The sequence below is a fragment of the Cyprinodon variegatus genome, unplaced genomic scaffold (assembly GCF_000732505.1).
Source record: "Cyprinodon variegatus isolate N-32 unplaced genomic scaffold, C_variegatus-1.0 Scaffold435, whole genome shotgun sequence".
Lineage (NCBI taxonomy): Eukaryota > Metazoa > Chordata > Actinopteri > Cyprinodontiformes > Cyprinodontidae > Cyprinodon > Cyprinodon variegatus.
Window position 1 is genome coordinate 664,821 of NW_015150888.1, and position 23,902 is coordinate 688,722.

Here is a 23,902-nt window from a genome sequence, read left to right on the forward strand (position 1 = left end):
CTGACAGAAGTGGGGCTGCGGTACACTGGCGCCACCGGGCCCTCTGACCACCATCAGTAGACAATGTAGGTGAAGTGTCTTGCCCAACGACACAACGACACTGAAAGTCAGAGTCGGGGCTTGAACCGTCAATCCTTTGATTTCAGGGCAAACTACTACATCCAACACCACCTTCGCCAATCTAGTCATTTTACGACTTTAATCTTGGAATGTTACCACTCTACTCTGGTAATAGTACAACTCTAATCTGGCAATGTTACAGAGCGACAATAATCAGGTAATATTACTACTTTATTCTCATAATGTCATGACTTTATCTTGTATAGTTGCGACAATTCTCTGGGAATATTACAACTGTAATCTGGTAATGTTACAGAATAACTACACTATATATGCACAGAGGCAGTCATCATGGCTACACAGGAGCAGGCATAACTGCAGGGTGTAAGACGCTTACATGGAGCGCCATAACCAAGTGGCTGGAACTGTATACAGGAACATCTGTGCAGAGTATGGGCTGCAAACATCGAGGTCCTGTGGGACTTCTAGATACAGACGGACCAAATGGTAATGGCAAACCAACCGGACATTGTGGTGGTGAACAAAAAGCAGAGGAAAGCTGTTGTGTTTGACATAGCAAAATCAAGTGACTACGACATTAGGAAAAAGGAACATAAGAAACTAGAGAAATACCAGGGGCTCAGAGAAGAGCTGGAGAAAACCTGGAAGGGGAAGGCATCGGTGGTACCCGTGGTCATTGGGGCACTATGGGGCACTTACCCCGAAACTGGAGGAGTGGTTACAGCAAATCCCTTGAAATACAACCGACATCTCGGTCCAGAAGAGTGCAGTTCTAGGAACAGCAAAGATACTACTCAGAATCCTCAAGCTCCCAGGCCTCTGGTAGAGGACCTGAAAATATACAGTATGTATATTCATATATGTCTTAGTATGGCCATAATACTCCATCGCAATGACGCAATGGCCATTACAGGGGAAATTAAGCTTAACCTAAGCTTGAGCCAAAAAAAGATATAAAAAGGGTTTCAAACCATTTGTATCAAGGCAAGGCAAGGCAAGGCAAATTTTTTTGTATTGCACAATTCAGTACAAAGACAATGCAAAGTGCTTTACATGATTAAAATATAGGAAAATAATACAGAACCAAAGCAAGTAGGAAAAAAAATAAATAAATTTTACCCTCCACCCCCAACTTTAACTTGTAAGAAGGTTGCTTCTTGTAACTTTCAGCCATTTTAAAGTGATGGTTAAAGTAGGGGAGTTACAATGGATGGTTGAACTCAGTTCTAGCTGGATACATGAACTAGAGGAACAACAGGAAACTCAAATCCAAAAGAAGATCTTCTACTTTACCTTTAAGGCCCTTTACTGCTACCTCCTGTTCAGTTGGTTTTGGGTCTGGTATTGTCTTTAGTAGCCAACTTTTCAGAAGTTAGTGATGCAAAATTGAGAAATTATTGCATCACGAAACAAATAAGACAGTAGGCAGCTTTGTTTGGCTTTCCGTTAAATCCAGGACCGCCATGTCAAGGTGAAACCAACCACCAAAAGACCTGATGAGGTAGTGGAGCCTTTCACCTGCTACTGCTTGCCAGGCGCATTTCTGACGAATTTTCAGGCTGACAAAAACACGCGAAAGCGTCGATTCTTTCATAGGCTTTGCATTTGCTGTGAACGCATCAGAATCACTGGGATTCCTTTTGGTCCATTCCATGTGGTTAGCTCCAAATTTACCCCTGAGTTGTCCAAAAATACTGATTTATGCAACATTTTAAACTAATCTTTCACACTATCCTAATGACATGAAACAACTTTTGCATTTGGTTGAAAAGTGAAAGGTGGAAAGCCGTAATTTTTATTGAAAAGATTGTCATTCTGAAAACGATCTGAAAGTTTCTAATGTCTATTATTGGACTGAAATGGGACAAAATCAGACTGACCAAAAACAGCCAGTTTGGCGAATACTTGCTTTTTTAAAACAATTTCAGTACTAAACGAAGACAATGACGACTAGATTTAGCCTAAAAACCAACAGCTGAACGTTCTCTGGTGTTTTGGTGGAGAAATGAGAAGAGTCGTTGAGTAGCTTTTTATTGAACTGCCCATCAACCTGCAACACGTCCTGTTGACATTGACAAAACACAGAAGTTCTCACGTGTTTGAATCCAAAACCAACTTGTTTCAGCCCTATCTGTGTTCATTTATTTAAAGGGCTGTTGTTTTCCACTGCTTTAGCTTTATGGGGAATCAATCAAGAGATCCAGGCTGCAGAGATGGAAAAACAACAACAATCTCTTGACTAGTTTTGCCAGTGTCTCTATTTTGTCTTCTTACGAAGATGTTTGGTGCTCCGCAGTCATTCGAAGCCGATTTAGAATCTAATTAACAGCAGTCATTAATGACTAGAAACCGCAGGAAGCGGGAGGATAAAGAAAAAGTGAGAGGTAGTCAAAGACAGCGGGGGATGAGCCAGAGAGAGGATAAGGAGGGAGAGGATTGGGTCCCCCAGAAGGAAGACCAAAGAGACGTGAAGGTCACCAAAAACTGGAGAAACACGATTAGGGATTCTGGGATGTTTTGGAGCTCTGTTGTCGAAGCTTCTGTCCCATCTGCCCATCTGATCCTCTCCCATTTTGTCCCCCTGGCTCCTGCCTTTTACGTTCCCTTTTGTATTTTTCTGTTTTTATCTTTGTCTTTGCTCTGTTTTAAAAGATCCCCACCCATCTGCTTGATAATTTTGGCCAACTTCTCTTATTTTCCCTCTCTTCTGTCATCTACAAAGTTCCAATGTAGTAGCCGAAAGTATGGAATTTTATTTCCGTATTTTAAAGTGCACCTGGGTTCAGGACCTTTTTTTTTTGTCTTATTTCCTCATATTCTTTTCAGATTACTAAACAATCAACTGATACAGTTTTTTTTTTCAAGGGCAACACCTATTATTTTGACCACAGTCTAACTGATCCCTGGTAAATGATGCCGATTTTTGGGGGTGACCATTTTTAAACCTAATTAGTTTTTCTTCCTCCGCATTACAGAAGTCTCAAAACCTTTATGATTCAATCACACAAAACTTTAACAAAGGACAGTTGATGTACGGAGTGGCAAAGCATGGATGCTGAATGTATTGATGAATGGGAGACCACATGTGCGTATCCGCTGATTTTTTTATTTCGAAATTGAAACTCATCTGTGGATACAGTTTTAGCATCTTTTTAAGTACTACTTAAAGTCAGGTACAAACCGACACACAAAAATATCCGGGTTATTTGTTGCAACAAGGGAGGCGTTGATACCACGCCAGGATGGAGGCAGATTCTGCACTCATGTAAATATATTTGGACCATTAGAAAAAACAACAGTAGGATGATATTAATGAAGAAAACATTGGCAGACAATCTTTATGCCATTAAACCAAAATGAGAAGAAAATTACATATATTAAATATTAGGGGATTTTTATAAAAAATAAAAAAAAGACAAAGAAAATCAAAAGAACCTGCAGAGAGACATGGTCACATCTCTTGGTTGTTGCAACAGGGAATTTTCTTGTCCGTCGATTTATCAAAAGACAAACGCGAATTTCTCATGTTCAGATTTTATACTTTTTATATTCAACTTTCATATCAAATCTTTTTTAGTTTAGTTCTAGCAAATAGATGTATGCTACCTGTTTAAAATGTTCTATAGATATTATTTATAAGCTCTTGTTATCATTATTTCCTCCCTTCTTCTTCCATTATCTCAATGGCTTAGAACCTCATCTTTCTTTATGGCCACTCTCAAATTGCCCTTAAAACCAAGTTTGCTCATTTTAAATCAGTTTGCATGCCTAAACATTTGCACAGCAGTATTTTTAGATCACATCCAACAAGCATATTGATAGTAACCTGGCAAAAGCTAGATGGATACCACGTAGAATTCAAATTGAACTACACGGATAGATCTGGGAAGGCTCCCGTAGAAACACTCCCTAAAAAGGATTGGACATTCAGTCAAATTCTTTGAGCTGATTGGTTACCTGCATCCCCTGTTGAGTTTATAGCCAATCACAGCAGGAGTAGCAGCTCAATTTGTTTAACAAGTGGATTTACTGATAAATCACTTTAACCAAATCCGTCAGGAGGAACCCGCAACCATCTTCCCATCTGCAAAGACAAAAACAGCCTCCTTTTGCTCACTTAAAAAATAAAATAGAGGGTATTCCAGCTAAAAGCAGCACAGCCATGTTTGCTTTGCTTCTGTCATAGGCGTCACTTTATTTTATTGGTCCAAAACATTTCTGTATCGAGGCCAAACATATATGCAATGATGTATTTTTGCTAGTTTGTGAAATCACGAAACAATTCATCTTGCTTGCAATGTAATAATTATTGCACCTATTAAAAACAATTTTGCATGTGTACAATTAAGCGCCTCCTATAAGGAATATTTTGTAAATGGGATCTTCAGTGTTATTTGTTTGTTTCTTCTTCCTGTTTTTTTCTCCGGGCTTTCTGTACTGTCCTTCCTTTTGTAACACCTTATGTCCTCCTTTCCTTGCCTCCGTCCTTCTTTCCTTTTGTCATAGCTCCCATTCTTCCTTGTTTCCTTACTAGCTTTTGTCATACCTTTATCGCCTTCTTCCTTTTGTGTCTAATTTTTATTTCCCTCTTTTCACAGGATCCCTCTCCTTTCCCTCTTAAGTTACATGTGTATCCTTTTTTTTCTCACTTTTTGCAGGATAAACTGTTAGAGGAAGTGCAGAAACGTCACGACGGCCCCGCAGAGAACGATATCCCGCCGGCGACTCCAGCCGAGCTGGATCCCGAACACGATGGCATCCAGGACCAGGAGGACAAAGACAAAACCAAGCCCCTTCTGGAGCGCCTCAAGGCCCTGGAGGTAGATTTTCAGTCTTCATCAAAGAAGCCCTTCCCTCTATCTGGCCAGACGGCGTGCAGGTTGTGTCTGAAAGCATGACAGCTCATCAAATGTTTGGAGAGAGCAGAGGTGTCACCAAGCCTCGCTGGCTGCACTACAGCTATGGATTGTTTATCCCTAGGCTCAGGGATTTTAGCGCCTTGTTTCCTAAAGAAGCCAATGGACACACATCCTTAAGATCTTCTAAGCGATTAAAGGTCTCAGACTTAATCAAATTATGCTTCTGGTTGCGCGGATTTATACTTAAACGGTTTATAACGATGAAATAAGATCATTGAAAGAGGAATGTCTTTTTCCTGTCTATTTAACATTCAGAAATGTTCCCACAATCTCATAAATCTTCTCATTCTGGCTGGATTTTTGTCCCCCAATCCCTTAATCCCGCCACGCAGCCCCCCCCTTACTCAAGCGTTACGTTTCAAACAGCTTCATCAAATCTTATCTGCCATTTTTTATTCCACTCGCCCGTGCGAGTTGATGGATGCACCGGCGGTTGAAGCAGAGGGGACAAAACACAGGCAATACATCAACAACCCACAGTGTGAATAAGCTCAGCTGACACTAAGTAAGCACTGCTCGGCTCCTATTCCCTGCAGCTCCGCTGAGGTCGCTCATTAGCTTGGTGAACACGCGCCATGGACGAGAAGCGAGTGATGAAACCCAGATCTGAGGGAGAAATGGATGGGGGTCACCTTCTGTGACCCCAGGAACATCTGTTACCTAATAAATCTGAAAAAAAACACATCAACTATAAGGACCAAGCACATCCAGATTAAACATGAGATGGCGATTAGTCCTTCAATATTGATTCAGCATTTTTTCCAGTTTACGTCATGTTTTTGTCTTATGTTGTCAGAGAAATATAAAAAGGCTGAAGCTATGGAGTGAATTTTGTTCCATTATTGATGCCAGCAAAAGAAAAAAAAACAAAATGAAATCCAGAAATAACAATTTGGAAACTTCTTACACAAGAAAACAGTAAAAAAAAAAAATCACTTTTAACATTTTTTTTTGTTTTCTACCAAAAAAATTGACAGCTTTTTTATTTTTACATTATTTTTTTCTTCAATTTTCTCCTTTTCAGATTAAATCTACTGAATTGTTTCCATATTAAACTGCATTTTACGGATAATTTTTTTTCCACTTCTAGTCCGATACAACAGCTAACTCTTGTTGTTGCTAACGTCCAGCGGACCAATAGAAATGAATCCTTCGCTCCTCCCTCCAGACGAAAGCCCGCCCTAGAAGTGAAAAGAACATGATCGTAAAAACGCAATTTGAAATTTGCAAAATTCATTAAAAAAAAACAACAAAATAACGAAAAGCTAAAATATAAAAAAATATATATATAAAAACACATACAAAAATATGAAAAAAAAAATGCTAAAAAATTTATTAGAAAAAAAAATTAAATGAAATAAAAATATCTGCACCTGCAGCATGGCTAATGTTAGCGTACACATTGATTTTACTGATCAGGGTTCCTTAAGATGCCTTCACCCTACACTGCATTCAGTGTAAGCCTGGTGTTGAAATAACCAGCAGGGGGCAGTAACACCCAGATTAAAAAGAAAAAAGTGAAAAGGAAAATCAATATCAATCAAATTTGTTTGAGTAATAAAGACAAAATTGTGAAACCCTTACCGTTCATAGCCCAGATGGATCTATCATAAGATAAAAAACAAAATTTTGTTTTTGTAAAACTTTTATAGCTGCCAATTTTTAAATGTATTAATTTAATGGTTTCAAACTACATATTCTTATAGCATACAATATACCCACAATATTTTTTTAAAGAAAACTCCAACTATCTTCTCCATCCTTATATTATTCAACACCTTCTTCTTTCCAAGCTTTCACGGAGGAAATTGTGAGTCTGATAGCGTGATATCGGAAGGCTTTAATTAGTAAAACAGTCAATCATGCGTGTGTGCTATGCTGACTAAACAAACACATTTCAAATATCTTGTTCTTTTAAGATGAATTGCCTTTTCTGAGCAATGACACCATTAATGAATAAGATGGTGGATCTAATAATAGAACTGCTGAACTCAACAAGGCTTTGTTTAATTACTCATCAGTTTGCATCCAATCCGATTCCCACGCTCTGACGCTTTAATTACTCTGTGTTTCGTCCGCGTTGGCATCTCTGGAATGTTTTGGGTCCCAATTATGTTTTTCCATGTTTTCATCAAGGGCCTGGTGGGTTCTGCTAAAAGGGCAGAGGGCGAGGGAAGCGAAAGGAGGCTGACAGGTCCTAATACGCAGCCTGCCTCACAAATTGGAAACTCTCCGAGATCAATAGAGTGCCGCCTCGGCGCTCGGCAAGCAAAGGAGATATTCTTATTAGATCCAAACTCTTGCAGCCCAAAAGTTCAACATCATAACTTCCGTCCCCTTGACCTTTTTTCTCTGTTGCAGTTGGTGATTTTTTTTTCTTTTATTGGCTATCCCTGTTCAAAGTCGACGTCTGACCTTTTTTTTAGGGCAGGCTCCCGTTCCTTGATCCTCTGCTTGATTGCTGCCTTTGTCTTCTTCCGTGTTGTTTAGTCACATCCTGATGTAACTAAGGAGAACGTGTCATTCGCAGGAGGAGAACTCTGCTTTGGCCTTGGAGAACGAGAGCCAGAGGGAGCAGTACGAGCGCTGTCTGGACGAGGTAAGTCAGCCTTTGGTTTTACCTCCCTTGAAAAGTTTGCATGTGCGCTGAATTTCGGTTGCACTGAATGAACTGTATTGTGAAGCTGAAGATTAGGGTTTTAATGAGGTTCTGCAGAGTACAATGATTATCTTCCAGGTTGGCAATTTACTCCAGCCAAAGGCAGAAAATACTGGGGTGAATGCTAACTACAGTTTTGACTCTGAAAAGAGACAATGCCTCACATTTACAAGCTACAACACCATATGTATGGAAGAAATAGGGACATGTAGATCTGATGAACCCTGTATGGGTAGTTATCGCATGTCAAATGGTTGAACAGTTCAAATTCCTCAACCCTCTCAAGTGGCATTAAGTATTCAAAGAAATACTTTAATTTATTGGAAGAGCAAGGGAATGCATCTAACGTCAGTCAATTTTACAGGTACAGTGGTTGGAAAGGTTTGCCAACTCAAAATCTACAAACTGGAATCAATAATTTAACTGTTCACCTCAATTCATGTTGAAGGGGCAAAGTGTGGCATATAATGACATTTTATCTGAGTTAACATAACTTTCAATAAAACAACATATGCATATGAGTCTAAATTGTGTAATGTAAGTCCATATAGGTAATTAAATGTGTTAAAGATCACCCTGAGATGTGTCTTTATTTCTTGAAAATCATGTCTGATTTGTCATATATGAGGAAACAAGTTTGAAAGTTAGAAATAAAAGGTACAACTTTGCAAAAACTACAAGTACAGAACAAAGATGTATGAGTACAAATCTCCTAAGATGAGCAGATATAAGAAGAAAGCACAATTATTGATCAAACCTAATAATGTACATGCCTTTAACCTTAAATCAATGGTTTTGTTAACTTTCTCTTTTTTTCTTGTCTAATGGTGGTTTGCCAACAACTTTCAGGTACATTACCTCTACCAACCAGTGGGTTGTTTAATAGTTTCATCAGGGATTATGGACTCATAATCGTAAAGCTGTCATTCGTATAAATTTTTGATTCATACTTGCAAAAATGTAACGTAACTATATTTCTATCATCACAGATAAAAATCTCACATCACATAAACTGTATGTGGGAAATGACAAGGAGGAATGAAAAGATTATTCAAAAAGAAAACTGTTTGAGTAGTAAACTGACACATAAGCTATGTGTCATGATGGGTTTTTAAAGTAGCCCACATGAAGAACACCACTCAGAGGCAGGGTAAAAGTTAATAAGTAATTGACTGAATGGAATTTAAAGAGACAAAAGTTAAACTCAGAGAGACAAAACTAAGGGTATTCTCAGCTTGGGAAAATCCAGCGGTCTGGTGAAGCGGAACTGGAAACCCTAGGAGGAGATCAGAGTGGTGAGTTAAAGGACAGTGGGAAAAACTGCCTGACGTCTAAATTTAAGGTTTGACTTGGACTCACTGTGGTTGTTAGGGGAGGTTCCAGAGTTCCTGTTTGTGGAGGCTTGCTCTGTAGAAGGCAGACATGGGCAATGTGGAGTCAACAAGTCATCTCCATGTCATGTATTTAATCTACCCAGCCAATTAACCAGGTGAGTCCAATCTGCACAGGTTAATTCACGGTGAAGATTGGACTCACCTGCTTCAGTGCCTGGGTAGAACAAATACATGACATGGAGATGACTTGTTGACTCCACATTGCCCATGTCTGGTAGAAGGTGTTGTTCATTGGAGGGCGGACAGGCAGACTATGGTGGTCCTGAGGAGCAGTTGAGCAGACTGTCACAATGTTCTAGAATTGAATGGCGTTCAGATAAGGCGATCTGTCTCCAATTCTCAGCGTGATGAAAGAGTCCCTTCCAAGACTTGAAGACAAAACTTGGTTAGCGCTGAGAACTCAGAAGAAAACAGGGACTCAAAGTTAGACTCTGCAAACTCAGAGGGGCTAGAATACCCAATACTGGCAAACACTCTGGCGTCGAAGTGAAGACAGTCTGCTGCTTAAATACTCCTCAGGAAGTGATGACCAAATAGGCTGCAGGTGTGGGAGGTAGAGAAGAACACAAAACCCTCCAGACCAGCAAAGAACAATAGCACCATCTGGTGGATGCACGGAGGAACTGAAAAAGAAACAAAAAAAACCCCACAAACTGGAACCTTAACACTATGTATTTTCATTTAAAGGTGCTTCCATTTCCTCCCCATTTCTAATGCTGCTCTGGGCATATGCCCATACCGCCCATATAGAAGGCTGCCACTACCCATGATATCAAACATCTGTAATCTAAAATGAATTCATATTTTCAGATGGATGGATGAGAATTCCCTTTTCATGCTGTTACTTCACCTTTCACAGCTTTGGCACATAGTAGCGCTTTAACAGCCATAAGTCGGTATCAGCAGTGCAGCTGAAGCCATAGTTTACATAACAATACCACTTCAGAGCCTTCTGGTTATTTGAGAGTGTTTGATAAATGCTGTTCAGGGATGAAGTAGCCTGGCTGAAAGGCCCCAGGAGAGTATGGGGAGAGGCAAGGGAGTAACGCCTTAGGAAAGTAAGTCTGGCAAGAACAAGTTGAGCAATTTGTCCTGGAACTAGGAACCTCGAGGGGCTGAACATGTTCCTCTAGAGGTGGGAAGAAACTGGGATAAAAGAGAAAGGATTGGAAAGAGGATCAGGACTTCAAATGGTGCCGTTATATCTGCTGTATTAGTGTTAGGTATAGTCTTTGACTCATCCCTACCTTCACAGCAACAACATGGAGAAACCCACTGTCTGCCCTCTAATAAGGAATAATCTCCAGGGCTGCTCTGTAACTAGAGGCAGGGCTCATTTCACCGTATTTATCCTTGTCTCGGCTCATTCAATAATCCAGAGTGGGCGCGTTCAACACAGTCGCCGCAGCTTCACACGCTATTAATGAGCAATCGATGAGTGGTAATCGGAGCCGCGTCTGCATCGGCCTTGTGGTCGGGCGTGAGCCGCTCTGAGACCGACTGCCAGGCACAACAGCACTTTAGCTAGTCGTGCCTTTGCCTGTACATCAACCAGGCGCTGTCGATAGCACCATTAGGAGGCGAGGGGCTGAGGAAGGAGTGCAAAAGAAAAATGCATGAGAGAAAAATGAAGAAAAATGTCTAATATGTTGTGTTTGTCTGTTTTAAGCTGAGGAATCATTTCAAAAGCTCAGACTTAAAGCTGGAATCATGTTTTTTTTTTTTCTTCAAAGGTTGCCAATCAAGTTGTGCAAGCACTCCTTACACAGAAGGTTTGTTTGATCTTTTCTTATTCTTGTTTTTAAATTACTTCTTTTAGCGTTTTAGGTTAATGGATGGATAATTCTTCAAGAATTGTTCAAAGTTCTCCCTGTTTGGTTTTAACACTAAATTAGCTAGACGTCAAACAAAATCTCCCTTTGTTTTATTTCCCTGTGTCAGGATCTGAGGGAGGAATGTCTGAAGCTGCGAACGAGAGTTTTCGACCTTGAGCAGCAAAACCGAGCTCTCAGTGTTTTGTTCCAGCAGAGGATCAAGCCTGCGTCGGACCTGCTTCTCCAGGTGAAATATGCCACTGCTGTCCATTTCTCTTTTTTTTTTCTGATGTAGGTGTTTTAATTTAGCCGTCCAGTGAACCTAGAGTTCTACCTTAAAGTCAAATGTTTACCTTTTTAGATTGAAGTCAGAGTCAGTTCCTTTAGAAAATAAGTTCTTTTATGCTTCGCTTTTATCAAAACACTCTGAAATCTGAACTCAGGCCTAACACACTTTAGGTGTGATCTAGATGTATTATCCATGTGTCGGTGGGTTAAATTACAGAGACCGAGCAAGAATCGTAAATGTATGCCTCATATGACTTCTCCTCTTCTGTGTACAACTTTAAAATTTAACCCACACAAAAATCTCACATTTTAACCCTTTTACAGTTTATAAGGTTCCCAGATGTACCTATAATTGAAAGCTTTCCTTAATTAAGATTAGCAACATTCTCTGGAAGAACCCTGGAAGTAAGCCAATGGCTATTAAACAGTTATACTGCAGAACACATCTAGACTATATGTGCTGTAGAGCAGAGGTCTTCAACAGGGGGTCCGCGACCCCAAGGGGGTCCACGGAGGTACTGCATGGGGGTCGTGAAAGTTTTGGTTGATTAGTCTTTTTTCTTTTTTTAATATACCCCTGTAATTTTTTCCAGTAATTGAAATGTCTTTCAATCCACATTAACATGAATTCAACACACTGTAGTAAACAGATAAATGGAGGCAGAAGATGTCTTTCAGTCATCAATGCACACATTCAGCGACACACAGGAGCTCTTTCTATCTGGGCACCGTTTCATTCACAACACCTGTCCCATCAACGAGGAATCAGAATCAGAAATACTTTAATAATCCCAGGGAGAAATTACTTCCATTACATTACTCCATCCAGTGGCGGTTCTAGACTAAATGTTCCATGGGGCCAAGGGGGGTCCAGTGTGTTTTTATGGGGGCACAGTAAAACATGAAGTAAAAAAAAAAAAAAAAACGAGCAAGGTATTGAAATATATTAAAACAGTGACATTTTTTATGTCTTCTAACTGAAACTGTTTATTTTTGTCTCAAAAATGTTAATTTGGATTATCCTTAAAATCAATATAAAAGTCCCTTAGCATAGCAAAAAAAAAAAAAGCAACTCAAGATATTGTAGCTATATAAATATATCAAAAAAGATCAAACAAAGCTTTTATGAGGAATATTAGATCAATATATATTCATCATTTAGGAATTGTAATTTTTTTTTAACTTAATTTAAGTTAAAATTATAGTTTTCTATAAAATCAGAATTAGAACTCAAGAAAAACTGATAAATTCAGCCGTATTTTTTTATTTGTTTTGAAAAAAACAACAGATGAAAACTGGGATTCTATCTTAATATCACTGAAGCTATTGTTTTTAAATAATTAGTAAAAAATAATTTTTTAAAGAAAAAAAAATTAAATAGATCCAAAGGACCTATCNATGGGGGCACAGTAAAACATGAAGTAAAAAAAAAAAAAAAAACGAGCAAGGTATTGAAATATATTAAAACAGTGACATTTTTTATGTCTTCTAACTGAAACTGTTTATTTTTGTCTCAAAAATGTTAATTTGGATTATCGTTAAAATCAATATAAAAGTCCCTTAGCATAGCAAAAAAAAAAAAAAGCAACTCAAGAAATTGTAGCTATATAAATATATCAAAAAAGATCAAACAAAGCTTTTATGAGGAATATTAGGTCAATATATATTCTTAATTTAGGCATTTTATATATTTTTTAAATTAAGTTTTAAATTAAGTTAAAATTACAAATTTTTTTAAATCAGAATTAGAACTCAAGAAAAACTGATAAATTCAGCCGTATTTTTTCATTTGTTTTGAAAAAAGCAACAGATGAAAACTGGGATTCTATCTTAATATCACTGAAGCTATTGTTTTTAAATAATTAGTAAAAAATAATTTTTTAAAGAAAAAAAAATTAAATAGATCCAAAGGACCTATCAGAAACCATGTCAACTCTGTCACATATCATCATTAGAATTTCTCCTAGTATTATGTCTTTAGTACAGGGGCCAGGACATGATCTACAGGGGCACTGGCCCCCATTGGCCACTGTTTAGAACCGCCCATGACTCCATCTGTAATAGAGTGACTAAAGGACTATTTTGATATAACACAATTTCATACAATATATATAATTAGGGGGTCCCCGCTCCATGTCACCATCAGTTTGGGGGTCGTTGGGCTGGAAAACATTGAAGAACCCTGATCTAGAGCAATCATTGCTTTCATGATGTTGCTAAAAGTCTCAAGAATGTATAAAAAAGGCTCTAGATTTGTCGCTAGTTGCTACATTTTACTTAGAAGAAACACAATAGATGTGTCTCAAAAGTCGCTAAATGTAACGACAGATATGCTAAGTTGGCAACAGCAAGGCAAGGTCCTCACTAAAGCCCCGCCCCTTTTAGCCGCATCCCTCAGGGTCTCTTGTCACCAACGAATTTGGTGGCCTTTTTCAAATTTGTTCCTTTTTTTCAGACAGGACGCTGTTTAGAGTTTAAGTGCATTTGTACTGCTCTGGCTTGCTAGATGGGTGGGTTGTTACCATTAAAGTGAAAGCATTCGCTTTACTAGTTTAAAAAAAGAAAGAGAATGAAGAGACTGTGGGTCCAGAGAGCAGACTGAACAGTTTAGTTTGTGAAAAAACTCACTTTCATAGCGAATGCAATTTCAGTCTTAGGTCATATACACACATTTTTTTATTATATATATATTTTTTTACTTCAAGGTCTTTCCAGTCTGTGGATGGTTATGATTGGTTTATTGTGCATTTGTCACTGCAAGTCACAGTTGCACATTAACTTACAAAGTGCTGCACTTGATCACAGGATCCCATAAGGAAAGTTCATGCTCAAAGGTTTATAAAAAAGGCTGTGTTCTGACAAAAAGGAGAATTTTTATTGCTCTTAATAGTTTTATGAGAAATAAAGAGGACTTTTTGTTTTCTTTGCAGCTTAAGCTGTTTCACCTCAATGACCGATGCGTAACGAGCTACCTTATATTACCTCCAAAAACGGCATAGAACACTTTACACAAGAATGAATCTGAACTTTAAGATAAATCTAAATTGCTAGCCGCTTCTGGAACTATCACACTGTGCTTAAATTGTCCGCTAACTCTAAACCATGTAGCAGAAAATTGGTTCATTTCATCTTCCTGGTCCTCCCTACAAAAGCGTCTTTGTACTTATGAGCTCTACTTAAAAATGGGAGCTTATCAAAGGAGACCTGCCACTCTGAAAGTAAGCACAATTTCAAATAATTGTTAAAAAATTCACAAAAGCTATTTGCTGATGGTATGAAACTAAAAAAATAACAATAATGCAATGGAGAGAAGAGCAGAAAAGAGCTGTCATTTAATCCAGACAGCAGAAAGAGACAGAAAGAGGTGAGGATGTAAAATAAGAAGGGAAGATTAGAGAGAAAGGACAAGGGGGAGTGAAAATGGAGAGAGATGAGATGGCAGAGAAGCAGCGGCACTGACAAAAAGGGCAAATTATGAAGAGGCAGAAACAGAGTAAATGGAGTAAAGACAAGAGAGGAAAGAGAAATATTATAAATGTGAGTCTGCTTTAAAGCGATTTGTCAGTTTCCAGCTACCTCCTGTGACTTTATTGATCAAGGAGGAACAGTGTTAAGTGAAGCTGTTATATAAAAGAGAGGGAGGGGAATATTGATGATACCACAGGGAAGCGCCAGAAGTCCAATCTCACTGGAAATGTGAATTTAGACCCTAAGAAACATGATAGAGTACGGCTCAGACCGCAATTTGTTTCTGCTTTTTCTTTGTGTGAAGGCAGAGACGGCATCTATAAATCACGCGTCTTTGTGAGACAGCTGAAAAGAAAATTAATAACCCTGCATGTTTACGTAAACGAATAAGTTCTCCGACTCGTGACTGCGTGCTGCTTTAAAATTAGTAGCGACTTTTTCCCACAAGCAAACGGGGGATTTAATGTAAGAATTAATCATAATATTATGACGCTATGTCGTGTTCGCCGCATTCATCATGAGTTCCTGTGTGTGGGAGAACTGTTAAATACTTCTATATTTGTTCATGTCAGGGAGGATGGGGACATCCTACTGAAGATCTATTTGTACTCCCTTCAAATACTTGATTGTTGTCCAAATTATAGAGCTATAAGAGAGGATAAATACATCTTTGTTAGATGTCTATTTAATATGGAGAAACAGAGGTAAATAGCTCAGCTTTAAAACTGGAGAAGGACATTCTTTCAAAAGACCAAAACAGATTTTGGTTAATAAACAATTAATATGTTTTTAATAGAATTTTATACTTTTTTTTTTTATTGTTTACAGTTCTCTTAAGAAATATTAGTCACATAAAGCAGAGGTCTTCAACAGGGGGTCTACGGAGGTACTGTATTGGGGTCACGAAAGTTTTTTCCACTAATTGAAATGTCTTTAATTCCACATTAACATGAATTCAACACACTGTAGTAAGCAGATAAATGGAGGCAGAAGATGTCTTTCAGTCATCAATGCACACATTAGCGACACACAGGAGCTCTTTCAAGCTGGGCACGGTTTCATTCACAACCCCTGTCCCATCAACCAAGAATCAGAAATACTTTAATAATTAAATTACTTTCATTTCATTACTCCTTCTGTAATAGAATGACTATAAGACCAGTTTGATATAACACAATTTCACAAAATATATATAATTAGAGGGTCCCCACTCCATCTCGCCATCAGTTTGGGGGTCCTTGGCCTGGAAAACGTTCGAGACCCCTGACATAAAGCAAAATACATAATGTTTATTATAATTACTTTTTTCATCAATGTTTTAGGTTTTATCTATTTCAGAAATATTGGTTACAAAAGGATTAATTAATTTTTATTTTGGTCAAAAGTACTATGTTTATAAAAAGATTTAGCAGAAACCTTGATTTTTGGAAAGAGCTAGCTTAAAACATCGCTTTCGTTTAGCTTTAATTTAGTGTTTAATCCTTTTTTTTATATATATATGTTAATGAAAACTGGAAATTTAGCTCTAACACACTACAGTACAGTTAAACAAGTAAAGCCTAAACTGAACACTAACATTCTAAACTGCATAAATTATATTTCTGAAATTATGTTAACATTGCCACTATTTTTCAATATTTTCGCCAAAAATAATAAAAGCTAACAGTTAGTAGCTTTTACAGAAAGCACTAAATTTTTTGTATTTAATAAAAGAACAACGATGCAGTGCTCAAGGTTATACGTTTATCATTGTGAGAAAAATCCTCCATTTTATAAGAGAATATTGAGCTTGAAAAATAAGCTAGCTAACAGATTAGCTTAGCTTTGGGGTACAACGTCATGGTTTATATTTAAAGTATTTCCAAATCTCTTGCAGTCATATGAATTCATATTCATTTCAATTGTTTTGCAAAGAAGAATGGTCAAAAATCCCTTCATCCAGGATCCAAGAACCCATTAAAAACTACAGGAAGCGACTAGAGGCTGTTGTTTTAGCTAAATATTAACGTCTCTTTTTTGCTGAGGTGCCCATATTTTTGCACCTGTAAAATTGTTTTTTAATGCGTGCCACACATTTTCTGTTAGTCCAATAAACTTCAATTCAATACTGAAATATTGCTGTGTCCATCAGTTATTAGATATAAAAATGATTAGGATTAATGGGGTGCCCAAAGTTTTTCGTATTCTGTTTTTTTATTGGCTGGTTCTGTGGTACAGAGTTGAAAGTAGTTATATACACACTCTATATAGAATATACACTCTAGTCTGGGAGGAAAAGTGAATTTGTTTAAAAGTGTTAAAAAATAATTGTTATTCTTTTAGAATAAATGATTATAAGCCATTAACTTAGCAGTAATATAGGCTAAACAGTACTAAAGCAACAGTGAGAGATGTACACCTGTGTCCTGTAGCGGTTTGTTGAAATTAAAATATTTATTAGACTAGTTTTTGACAATTTTAAAAATAAAAAAAGTCTTTATCTTTATTTATTACATACTAATTTTTGGTAGGTGATTAGCTTGGCTATTACATAGATGATGTCATTATCAACAAAGAAATACAATAGGATACATCTTACACACTATTTTTGTATATTTGTATATTTATATATATATATATTCGCTCTTTTTAGAGTGAAATTTTGTTCAATTATTTGGGATAAACTTAGTGAAACAGCTAACAGTTATTTAACTTAAGGTATAATTTTTAGTTTTTTTTTGTTTGTATGTTTTATTTCCAGATGCATCTCTTTTTTTTCCAGATTTAAAAATGGGGAACATGGGAAAATAACAACCTTAGCTCTAAATTGAAATGCATCAAAACAAAACCTGCTTTTTAACATTAAAATGTAACCTGTAACCATTGATTCTCCAATACAACAAATTTTATTCTAATCTGTTTTACAATATGGTAGATTTGAAGTGCAGTTTTTCAAATATATAATTTGCATAATAACTACCATGTTTTTATCTCATTTTAAACGTGTTCACTATAAAATCCTACCCCTAATGAATTGTTTTCTTTTTGATTTTTGCTTATATTAATATAAATAATATATATAAATATTTTCAACTTGCCAATTTGGTCCAAAAATGTGTAACATACATAGCAGAAATAAAAGTAATAAAACATTTTCTTTTATATTCTTTCACTTTTCTTCATGCTCATGCACTGCAGCAGACTATTATGACTTGCAGAGGAATAATTTCTCTTACAAATGTTCCTATTAAATTGAGATGCAGACTGTTTAGTGGAGGCAGAGAAATATTCCGCATGAATTTTCCCTTTCTCTCCCCCCGTACTCCTCGTAAGGCCAGAAGGAGACTTAATCAGCCGTAAGAGCGTTGAGTTTCTCATCCAGATCTGGACCTTTTTTTTTTTGCTTATCGGTAATTAAACGGGCCCCAGCTCCCCACGGCTTTCTCGAGTTCCTCTGATAAAGAACCGCTAATGCTTTGGATGGGAACTGAGTGCCCCCTCCTTTTCTTAGCTAAAATGCTTTCCTGTGAATATCACCTATTATTTCAAAAAGCTTAGGAAATAAAAAGGAATAAACCAGGGCTGTCTCTGGTTGTCGCTTCTTCTCCGTACCGCCACCCATCGGGCGACGCAGCTCATCATGTATGACAGGTGTCAGATGAGTCACCCATTACTGGGGGAAAGAAAAATTTTTTTTTTTTTTACAAATATATCTCCCAGTTCAATCACCCTGACCTCATTAGTAAGAATGCAAAACATAAAAATGAAGACATAATGTTATCAGGTTGCTTAAAAAACAACAAGAGATATATACGGATCTTTTAATACCGGAGTATTTTTATGCATTGAAGATGGATGTTATAACCAACTGAACCTTTAAAGGACAGACTTTAATAATAAAACCTGTTGATCACACTGTGCTTCATACACTCTTTCCCCCCCGATGTGTGTTTTTTTTTGACAGCGGTTGCCGATACTGACGGATTTGTTTGGAAGCTGCCTATTGCTGCTATTCTGGGCTGATATTCATTATCGTGAAATATGGCTGCTGTCAAAACAACAAAAAAAAAGCTAACGAACAGCGGAGGGCCTTTGTTGTCTTCCGTAGAATATCTTGCAAAAACTTCTTGGGTTGAAGATGGTAAAAAAGGGGCAAGTATTTACATGATATTACAGTCTGCCTTATGTTAACGGGAACTTTGAATATCTTTGACTTTGAGCTCGGCCTTGAACCTAAAAAAAGCCACAGCAAAAAAAACGGCCTTGTCATCTTCCATTGCCTTCGACCATCATCCCTCTCGTGACCCGGTGACACTATTGACTGAATGCTTGATGAGGATGCTGAGGAGGTGAAATAGAGCACCATATGATAAGATCATAGGCCCCTGCGACAAACCTGCCACTCCCATCCCGCGCTGACTGCATGGCCCACTAATGTGACTTACAGAAAAATCACAATTATGGATATTTCACATGAATTCCTTTTCATTTGGGATTTTTTTTTATTTAATAAACAAAAATTAACTTGTAACTGTGTAATAAAGCCACCCAAACTTTAAAAGTAACCTAAGAACACCTTAACAGCATAAACAATGCAACCTAACAGTGACACATGGTGGTGGCAGCATCATGATATGGGGGAACATTAAAGGAAGCTGGTAAGAGTTAAAGAAAAGACAGAAAAGAAAACAAATGTATCTGATTATTGCATGACTTTATTTTTTATACAAATTATCGATCAGTATATATCTATATTTAAGTATTTAAAGTTAGTCAAATTAAGCATGAGCTTATCTACAATCATGGCACACGAGATAAAGGTTTCCAATTCAGAGTATGTCTGCATGGCTGCATTAGAACAACAAATCTACACAGACTTAAACTCCATATTGAAGGGTTATAATAGCTTCATTCAAAATCTTTATTCAACCACCCTAAACACACTATCTATGCAATCAAACAAGGTAGTGGTTGTATCATGCTTTGGGATTTAAAGTATGTCATTTCAAGTTTTGTAATGGTTACAGTCAACCCCCAACTTACATAAATATAAGAAGACCATCAAACAGGATAAGACAAGATTGTAGCAGCATCATCCTGTGGGAATCATGCATTTTAAAGATATTTCATCTGTGAGTTTCAAAGTTATTGATGCTGAGGGATCTAGTTACAACTTTACAAAAATACAAGACATAATCACAAACTGATGGGGCTGTTTCACTTCTTACCAGTTAGTGGCGGAAATAACAAGGTTGTCTGCCAACCACTATTACAGGAAAATAGGAAAAAGACAATAACAGAACTAAAGATAGCGCTACTCAAACAACTTTACTGCCACCAAGTGTTAAGGAGTGTAAACAGTTTCATCAGGGGTTTGTAAATTTGTACTTGTAACTTTGTATTTTTATTTTTGCAAGGTTGTAAGTTTTTAACTTGTCTTATATGTTTATTCTCACAGATAAAACAAATAATGTCCTGTTTTTATGGGTTGGCAACAAGCCACAAATACAAATGTGTCACTTGTTAAATTTATTTCCAATTTATTGACCTACATACATTTGTTCATTTGTCACATCCATGAGATAACAAGTTTAGAAGTAGCGTTGCGCCAATGCCGTTTTTTGGCCCGATATCATATCGGCTGAATGTATGTGTGTATACGAAGAACTGCATACTACTTGGATGTAAAATAATTGCCATCATGGCTTTGTCAAGCTGCTGCCTACCTTTGTGAAACAGGAAAAATCTAATACAAAGTGAATCCAGTAGAACTTTTTATTGCCTACCTGGAATGATTGACAATAGTTGGATAAACTTTTGATTCTCAAAATGGTATCGGTGCCCTATTTGTTGGTACTCGCAGATACCGACACCACCATTTTAGTGCTGGATCGGGGCCACGCCTGATACTGGTATCGGTGCAACACTATTTAGAAGTTACAAATACAAGTTAAAAAGTTACGAACTTGCATGAGTACAAACTCAAATCACAGATTTATCAGATTGGCTATAACCTCTAATAACAGTAACGTTAACCTAAACATTGTTCACCAACCGCAATTAACAATAAAAATTAGGAGCAGAACGATAAATTGATAGTTATAGTTTGCATAATTGCTTTGCTGAAATGTTTTTTTTTTTTCAAAGCATGCAAAGTATAACCTTTTCTTCTTGCTAAAAAGCAATATAATAACAACCTTTAGGAACAATACTGCCACCATCAGGTAAGGAGTAAAACCAGCTTCACCGAGGGTTGTAATTCATACTGATGCCATAAATTCTTAATTTGTATTTGTGTTGCTGCAAAGCTTTTTTTCCCTTTTTTTAACATTTTTTTTTTTCACTTTTATTTGTAACTTCTTAATTCACACAGAGAAACACAAAGGATTTCACATTTTTATGAGTTGAAAAAAAGCAATGAACGTGAATCCTAAATCTGTTCATGTTCGTGGACCTGCGTTTGCAAACGCACACTGTTCAGATATGTTTACATTTGAAAAAATTCAAGTACAAAGTCACAACCCTGAATAAAGCTGTTACACTCCTTACCAGTTGGTGGCGGTAATGCAACTGAAGGTTGTTCGCCAACCACCAAGGAGAGAGAAGAAGGAAAGAGATCTTACCTTTAATTGCGTGTGTTCAAGACAACATTTTAGCAAAAGTATAAAAATTCATAGTTACGTTTTTGTCTTCTCCGTATTCTTCCCATTCAATGGCGGTTAACGAATGTTATTATCGGCGTCACCAACTGGCACGGAGTGTAACAGCTTCATCAATTTATAAATCATTGTATTTTGGCAATGTTGTAACCAGATTCTTAACTTCTAATTTCATATTCTCACTCATTGAATATCTATTTGCTTTAATTTACAAATGGTTCTGCCTGGTGGTTTCTTCCTGTTAAAAGGGAGTTTTTCCTCTCCACTGTCGCTACAAGCATGCTTAGTGTGAGGGATTGCTGAAGAGTCAATGACTCCATGCAATCAACTGGTTTTCCTTAGATAGAAAACTTTGAATCAATTTGACTGTATGATCTGGTGAGCTGTAAAGTGCCTTGAGATGACATGTGTTGTGAATTGACGCTATAGAAATAAACTGAATTGAATTGCAGCTAGCATATGTTTTTTACTGGCAGTGTGATTGAACTGTTTGGCAACAAATAATAAAGAAATGCATGCATACATACAACAAAAGGCTTTCAGCTGTAAATGCAGCTCAAGGTGGTTTAAAAAAACACTGAATCAGCTGAAGGCCATGTTTCGTTTTTCACATAAAGTCCTAATAAACTGCATCAAACTTTCTGTTAGCGAGAGTGCTTTTTTCGACGAGTTATGTTTAAATTTGGCAAAATGACTTTTCTCAGTACAAAACAAGCTTTTTATTTCAGTAGTTTGTGAAAATGTGGACAAAAACAAAAAATATCAAAGCATAGATGCTTTTATGCTTCAAGTAAAATAATAACAGAGGCCATCAGAGGGATGCATTCTGCAGGGAACAAAAACTAAAGCATTTCGTTTATAAGAAAATGACATCCATTGACGACACTTTCCAATTTTCTATCATCTTTTATGTAATGTTTTATGTTGCCTTTTTTTTTTTCTCCAAGAACACAACACAAGCCTTACTGTTTACACCAGAGTCTGTACATATACTCCCTTAGTGAGCGTTCGTTTGGCTCTTGGCAGTGGAAGTGTAACATAAGATCAAGTATTCTGCTCCTCTTTATTTCCAGCTTAAGTTAATTTGAGCACGGGGAATCGAGCGTAATTAAGTTCGGAGATGAATGTGTGGGAATGTTTTTGGTTTTGAGTCCTTCCCTCTTATGTGCAAGAGTTAACTAACAGAAGAGAGTTGGACATAAATTTAACAGAGGCAAATCAAATGAATCCCTAACCCCCCGATGCAATTATTTCCTCTTCACACTCGTTTTTTTTTTTTCTTTTGGCTGCCCGATGGCTGTAATGACTTTGAAGAGAGAAATCGGCTCCAACGAATTGGATCTGATTTGTAAAACGCTGCTCAGCCTTGACCTTAAGTTCTCACTTTTTCATATTTTGACAGCCTGTATAATCAGTTTAGTTTTGATCTAAACAGTGCAAAGAATCAATAAAGAAATCTTCAATTCTTACAGGGAGGCTGACTTCAATCTCTTGAGCTCCCTGTAGCTAAAACTCACCGTACCGTGTCCTTTTTTTTTTTTTTTTTGTTTGGACTTACAGAAACTCCACTCTCGGATCATGGATCTGTCTGCGGCTGATCTGCTGCTGGAGCCGGAGAGAAGCAAGGCTTTCCTGCTTTCCAGGAACACAGACTCTCCTTCTACCGTAAGCAGAAACCACCTCTACCCTGTATCTGCATCCCTCCCTGCCACTATAGAGGGATTCTATTCCTCTATTATTGTTGCAAAGACCTGTGAAAAGAGTCTTTGCTGTTTTCTCAAAATTTCTTTTTACAAATTAATTTTTTCAAACTTCAATTTTTCTTTTTTTTTGTTACCTATTTTATTATTTTTACGTCTATCTTTTATAAATTGTCTTTCAAATATCATTTTCTCTTTACTTCAAGCCCATTGCACTCTTTACCAATAAAAATGTTGCTGCTAACGCCCAGCAGACCAATAGAAATGCCTCTTCAGTCGGAAACTATAAAATCTGTAAAAAAAGAAATAAAATAGAACAAATATGCATCATATTTTCCGAACTATAAGCCGCTACTTTTTTCCCCATGCTTCAAACGATGCGGCTTATAAAAAGGTGCGTCTTTTCTGTGGGTTTTTCCAAACCACCTGAGGAAATTAAAGAATGGTGGCTAATTTTCATTTAGTACAAGAACATTTTAGCAGGAGTCACAAGGAGAAAAAATGTCCTAAATTCACCCATTTTGACATTTATTTGGGGCATTAAAGCTGACAAACCATTATAAAGACTGGTCTCAACTCCCACAGACCTGAAATAAAGAGCTGATGAAGGCCCATCTTTCAGTGAAAGAACTCACTGCTGCAAAGCAACAAACTAACGGAAGCGATACGTAGAGTTCCCCCTACGTGTTTGCTGGGGGACAGTTCAGTAGATGTCAGCGGGTTATAGCCCGCTGCAACATAAATATGTACGTTTCCAGTTTTTTTGTTTTTTTTTTCATGTGGCCGTGGCTTATAGTGAGATGCGCTCTATAGTCTGGATAATACCATATCTAGAAAAATAAAATATGAGAAAAAAATACTCAGAATATTTTTTTCTCTTTTGAATTTTTAACGGCACTAGTGGCTTGTTTTTATGAACAGTAGGCTGACAGGAAAAGGGG

At 37.2% G+C, this 23,902-nt stretch overlaps 1 protein-coding gene across 1 annotated transcript in view; it reads left to right on the top strand.

Moving 5' to 3' along the window:
• LOC107093614 (nck-associated protein 5-like) overlaps positions 1 to 23,902 on the top strand; it is a 216,017-nt gene that overhangs the window by 158,708 nt on the left and 33,407 nt on the right. Inside the window, exons 7-11 of the mRNA XM_015388791.1 lie at positions 4,740 to 4,901; positions 7,531 to 7,599; positions 10,787 to 10,825; positions 10,995 to 11,114; positions 22,822 to 22,926. Of these exons, the coding sequence (XP_015244277.1) occupies positions 4,740 to 4,901; positions 7,531 to 7,599; positions 10,787 to 10,825; positions 10,995 to 11,114; positions 22,822 to 22,926 (495 nt within the window). The remainder of the gene's footprint in view (positions 1 to 4,739; positions 4,902 to 7,530; positions 7,600 to 10,786; positions 10,826 to 10,994; positions 11,115 to 22,821; positions 22,927 to 23,902) is intronic.